Below are 5037 nucleotides of genomic sequence, written 5' to 3' on the forward strand. Positions count from 1 at the left end.
GTGTTTGCTTTTTTTTTTTTTTTTTTTTTTTTTTTTTTTTTTGTCTTTTGTCTTTTTCCGTGTCCGGCAACGGATCGCAACCCTCAGTGTTGCCCCCATACCGGACCGGGAACCGGCAACGGGATTGCAACCCTCGGCGTTGCTCCCGCGCCTCGCTCAGCCAGTGAGCGGGAACCGGTCTGTACGTGGGATCCGAACCCTCGGGCGGGAGCGCTGCCGCGCTTGCCAAGCGGCGCACTATCCAGTGTGCCACCGGGCCGGCCCTAGCTATTTCTTTTTCCCAGGAGGAAAATACACAAAGGAACAAAATGAGTCCTTGTTAGCCCCACTCTTCCAGGTCCCAGAATGGCTGGGTCAAAAATCGGTTTGGGTTCCACCACTGGCACAGGTACTGAAGCAGACAGGAAGTCCCAACTGGGGGTGCAACTGTCCCCACTTCCTCCCCCCACCTCCGAACTGGCCGTAGATTCAGCTTCCCCAAAGTTTCTACTTGGTGGTTCTAGTTTTCTAGATAAAACTGCCCAAATCACGACTTCTGAGAGTTCCTGCCTGAATATGAGACTCTTATTGGCTTTTTGGTCTTCAGAGCTTCCTACTCACGGCATCAATCTCATTCAGAATCTTCCACTGCTCATAGGTCACCCCAAGAGATTCAGCAGTCTGGATAGTCCTCTTCAACTGACTTGTCCATACTTTGAGGTCTGCTATCTCCTGTTCCTCCAGAAATTTCCGTAGAGCTTGGGCAAACTGGGGTTTGAAAATAAAAGTTAAAAAAAGAAAGAACACATACAACACGCACACACAAAAGCTGCTAACTTGGCCTGTAATGGGCAACGTGTACAGCCACGGTCAAAACCTGTAAGGTGCTGCATAGCTAATAGAAATCCAAGAGGAAATGACCCACAGCTGTAGCAACCTGGGCGGTGCTGAGAACACGAGTCATGCCCAATAAATATCTGATGGCTGAATGATCACAGCAGAAAGGAAATGGTTCCAAGTTATCTACACTTCAGTACAGAGCTAGAAGCAGTGAGCAAGAAAAATCCTAAGCACTTGCTTGACTCTCTGAAACCACAGCCTAAGCCCAAGTGGGATTTTAAAAGAAGGGGATAAAAGAGATGACCTCTGCTATGCCCTTCTTACTCTAAGCCTAGGGGATCCAGCCTGCTGGCTAACTACTCACCTGCTTTCCCCGTGCCGAGAGGCCAGAGTCACCCCCAATCTTCCCCAAAAGATTAAACTCGCTCTCTCCATGCCGGCAAAGGTAGATGGTGCGAGGCTGGACGTGGATATTCATGAGGTAGTAGACGATCTTGCTCTGGATGTAGTCCTGGACTCTGTTGACTAGAAACCGCTGGCCCACATTTATCACCTTGATGAAAGAAAGATCCCTGGGGCAGAGCAGGAAAAAAAAAATTCCCTGTGTGTGTAAGTCTGAGAATAAGAGTAGGAGGGGAAAGGATTTCTACAGTGACTTACAGGCTCACAGAGCTCCTCCTCTTCTCCTCTGTCATACCCTGCTTATGGAATCAAATAGTAAGAGACAGATTCCCCCTCAAAACCAAAATGAAGTACAATTTCCTGAACTTCTAGTCAGTCTGCACCATTTCCTCAGTGCCTATACTATGCCATGCAATACAGATAAATATGGTCAACAGAATTCAGGCTTCCCATCAGGGGCTAGATGGATGGCCTGAAGATTTTGCTAAACCCAAAATAAGGTGAAAGCAGAGGCCCCATCTGAGGTGGTCAAAAACTGGCCAGAATGTGGTCCCACCAGCCATGAGGTGATGGGGGGAGGCAGCAGAATCACAGGTAGAGATGGCCATGCACTCCCTGCGTCTACCGAAGCAAGCCCTTCCCAAAGACATTTCTACACACTACTCGCTTTGTGGCCATCACGGGATTTTTCACACTATAAAAGTAATAAATGCTTATTCCAAAAACAAATTCAGAAAAAAAAGAATGATGCAAATCACCCTTATACTTCTACCACAGTTAACATCTATCTACACACACACACACACACACACACACACACATTCTTCTGAAGTGTTTTTCTATATAGGACTTTTGCCTAACTGAAGAATACACTGTTATGCCATGTCTAGGGCAGTGGTTTTCAACCTCTGTATTAAGGGAACACTTTTCTAAATACTGCCATTCTGGGCAACCCACTTGAAGGAATGGAAAGGTTCAAAATGTTAAACATACCACTGCAGCAAATTAACAGTGTGCCATGCACACCTGTCTCACCATTTTCTTGGCTGCAGGTCTATATCCTTATTGGAATAGAACTGTTAACTGTCCTGGATGTAAGCTCTTTCACAAGGCTATATTCTTGCAGGTTTCCATGTGCACACCATCTTTCTTCAACACGAACTTGACATTTTGCTATGGCTCTTATACCTCATGCACGGCAAGTTAATCCAAATTCTATACCACGCTGCCAAGAAACGCTGCCATAGTAATGATACCTAGCATTGATCTAACATTTCTCTGAGTCAGGAATGTCCCTGAGGGCTTTCCATGTTTTTTTTTCAATATATACATATACACACACACACACACACACACACACAGTATATTTATATTTACATATATGCATATACATATATACACACACACACAGTATATTTATATTTACATATACGCATATACATATATACACACATATGTACACACACACACACACACACACACACACAGTATATTTATATTTACATATATGCATATACATATATACACACACACACACAGTATATTTATATTTACATATACGCATATACATATATACACACATATGTACATATATACATGTTATATGCAATATGTAATATATTATATAGTGTGTTATAACATTATAATATATATGATAAACATATGCATAATACATATAATATTATATAATATATATATAGTAAACTTTAAAAAATTGATCTAGAACTGGTGACACATCTCCGAGGGGTATCCTAACACACCCTAGTTCATAACTACTAATCTGAAGCAGCGGTTCTCAACCAAGGGTAATTTTGCCCCCCCCTGCCCCCCCAGGGGACAGAGGTAACGTTTGGAGGCAATTTTGGTTGTCACAGCTTGGAGGTGTTACTGGCATCTAGCAGGCAGAAGCCAGGGACGTTGCTAAACTTCCTACAATGCACAGGACAGCCCCTACGACAAAGAATTATCCAGTTCAAAATGTCAGTAATGCCGAGATTGAGAAATCTTGCTCCAGAGAATAGAGAGGAAAAACTAAGGATAAAAAATACTTCGGTGTTCAAATGTAAGATGCAACCCACATAAAAGCCACAAATCTATACCTTGTTTCTCTGGAATGATGTAAAAATTATAGATCTGGATAACCAGAAGGAAGTTAGGCAGCAAAGGGAGAAAGGTTCTTTTCCCAGATGAGACCCCTGCCTCAGGCCCTTCAAACCACACCCTTAAATCTTACTTGTCATAGTTGTCTGGGTCAAGGGGTCGGTAGGTGACCTGGTAGCACTCAATTCTCTTCAGGAAATCCTCCATCACATTCTCCCTGTTCCTTTCAGGGTAGTCAGGGCTTGACACCTTTACCTCCTGAAATCACAGGAACAGTAAGGGCCTAGTCAGAGGTCTGCCCTCACCAGCCCTCCTACAAACAGCCATTGCTTAAAAAAAGAAAAAGAGTCCATAAAAGTGGCCTTTCACTGGAGTGTTGGCACTCCCATTCACTGAGCACCCCCACCCCCATCCTGTGACCCTGGCAACCAAGAAGGGAAAGACAACGGGGGAGTCATGTGTCTGCCCTTGGCTGAAGGACAGGGGTAGCCATGCAGCTAAAGCTGCTCCTGGGCCCAATCTCTTTATGTACTTTCCTGGGAAGACAAAATGGGCTCTAATTTCTCCCCATTACCATTCAGTAGGGTGTGTGACCCAATGCCTGACTTGGGACCAGATGCCTCTTTCTCAGATAAATCCAAAGTTCCTATGCTGCTGGGAGAACATCCCCAGAAGACCATGCACAGATATCTACTTGGCGCAGCACAGCACAACCCATCAAATGGGTTCTGTCTCATGCTGTGACCCCACACAACATGAGAAGCTCAATGGATAGAATGCCGACCGAATATAGAACAATTGCTAGGCAGATGACCTTCCTATAAGGTGGCCCCGACAGATAATGAAGATTCTGATCTATTTAATTTCTAGGTCTCAACATCCAGATGGTACCCAGAACACAGGGCAAGGACTCCTATAGTCCAAGTCTTGGTCGCCATTCACCAACTAATTCTTACTTATTTCCTCAAAGCCTTGGTTTCCTCTCCCAAGGGGAGAGTGCGGAGGTACAAAATGGTACACTGACAGATAGAAAAGATCTCTGTGATATTAAACATGTATTTCTCTCTTTCATAAACAGAACCCCCTCCCCCAACACACACATGCAGGGCACAAAAGGTGAAGAGGAGGTAGCATGTAGGGGTGTCACCCACCAGGATATTGGCAGCAATGACATCTGGATCATCGCAGACAGATTCCACAAAGAATACCTGGCCATGGAGAGAAGGCAGTGAGAAACAAGTCAGAAATGCCAGGCTGTTACCTAAGAGCACGAGCTCATCTACCCGACCCAGGCACCACATCTCCCAGGATTTTCATCATCAAAGTGGCCTTCAAGGCCTCCTCATTTAAAAATAGCTCTTACCACATCCCCTGGGCCTCAAACATACAGGCTAAAGGTCTGAGAAAGGACCTGAAAAAAAAACACTCAAGGATTGGAGGCATGCCCCAAAAGAAGAGAATCAGATACCCAATTCTGTCCTCACCCACAGAGTCAAACAGATCCATGCCTCCTCCTAACTCCCCACCACCACTCACTCTTTTTCCTCCAGCATGGAGTCAAAGTCCTACCTTGAAGGAATTCTCTTCGGCAAAGTTCAAAATCATGTCCCTTCTCTCCCTGGTGGTATTGGTGGCATCAAACACCTGGGAAGAAAGCACACAAGCCCACAAGATGAATGAGTGGGGACAGAGAAATGGACCTCCCCCCCCCCCCCC

The 5037-nt window shown here is 45.0% G+C and overlaps 1 protein-coding gene across 4 annotated transcripts in view; it reads right to left on the bottom strand.

Annotated features, from left to right (window-relative positions):
* The window catches only part of PFKFB2 (6-phosphofructo-2-kinase/fructose-2,6-biphosphatase 2), a 28461-nt gene that overhangs the window by 11988 nt on the left and 11436 nt on the right, over positions 1–5037 (bottom strand). For all 4 annotated transcript variants that reach the window (XM_008587667.1, XM_008587668.1, XM_008587669.1 and 1 more), the window contains exons 6-10: positions 4891–4965; positions 4473–4529; positions 3455–3579; positions 1184–1391; positions 601–747 (exon numbers count right to left, since the gene is read on the bottom strand). In XM_008587667.1, coding sequence (XP_008585889.1) covers positions 601–747; positions 1184–1391; positions 3455–3579; positions 4473–4529; positions 4891–4965 — 612 coding nt within the window. The remainder of the gene's footprint in view (positions 1–600; positions 748–1183; positions 1392–3454; positions 3580–4472; positions 4530–4890; positions 4966–5037) is intronic.

The sequence above is a fragment of the Galeopterus variegatus genome, unplaced genomic scaffold (assembly GCF_000696425.1).
Source record: "Galeopterus variegatus unplaced genomic scaffold, G_variegatus-3.0.2 Scaffold4488, whole genome shotgun sequence".
Taxonomy (NCBI): Eukaryota; Metazoa; Chordata; class Mammalia; order Dermoptera; family Cynocephalidae; genus Galeopterus; species Galeopterus variegatus.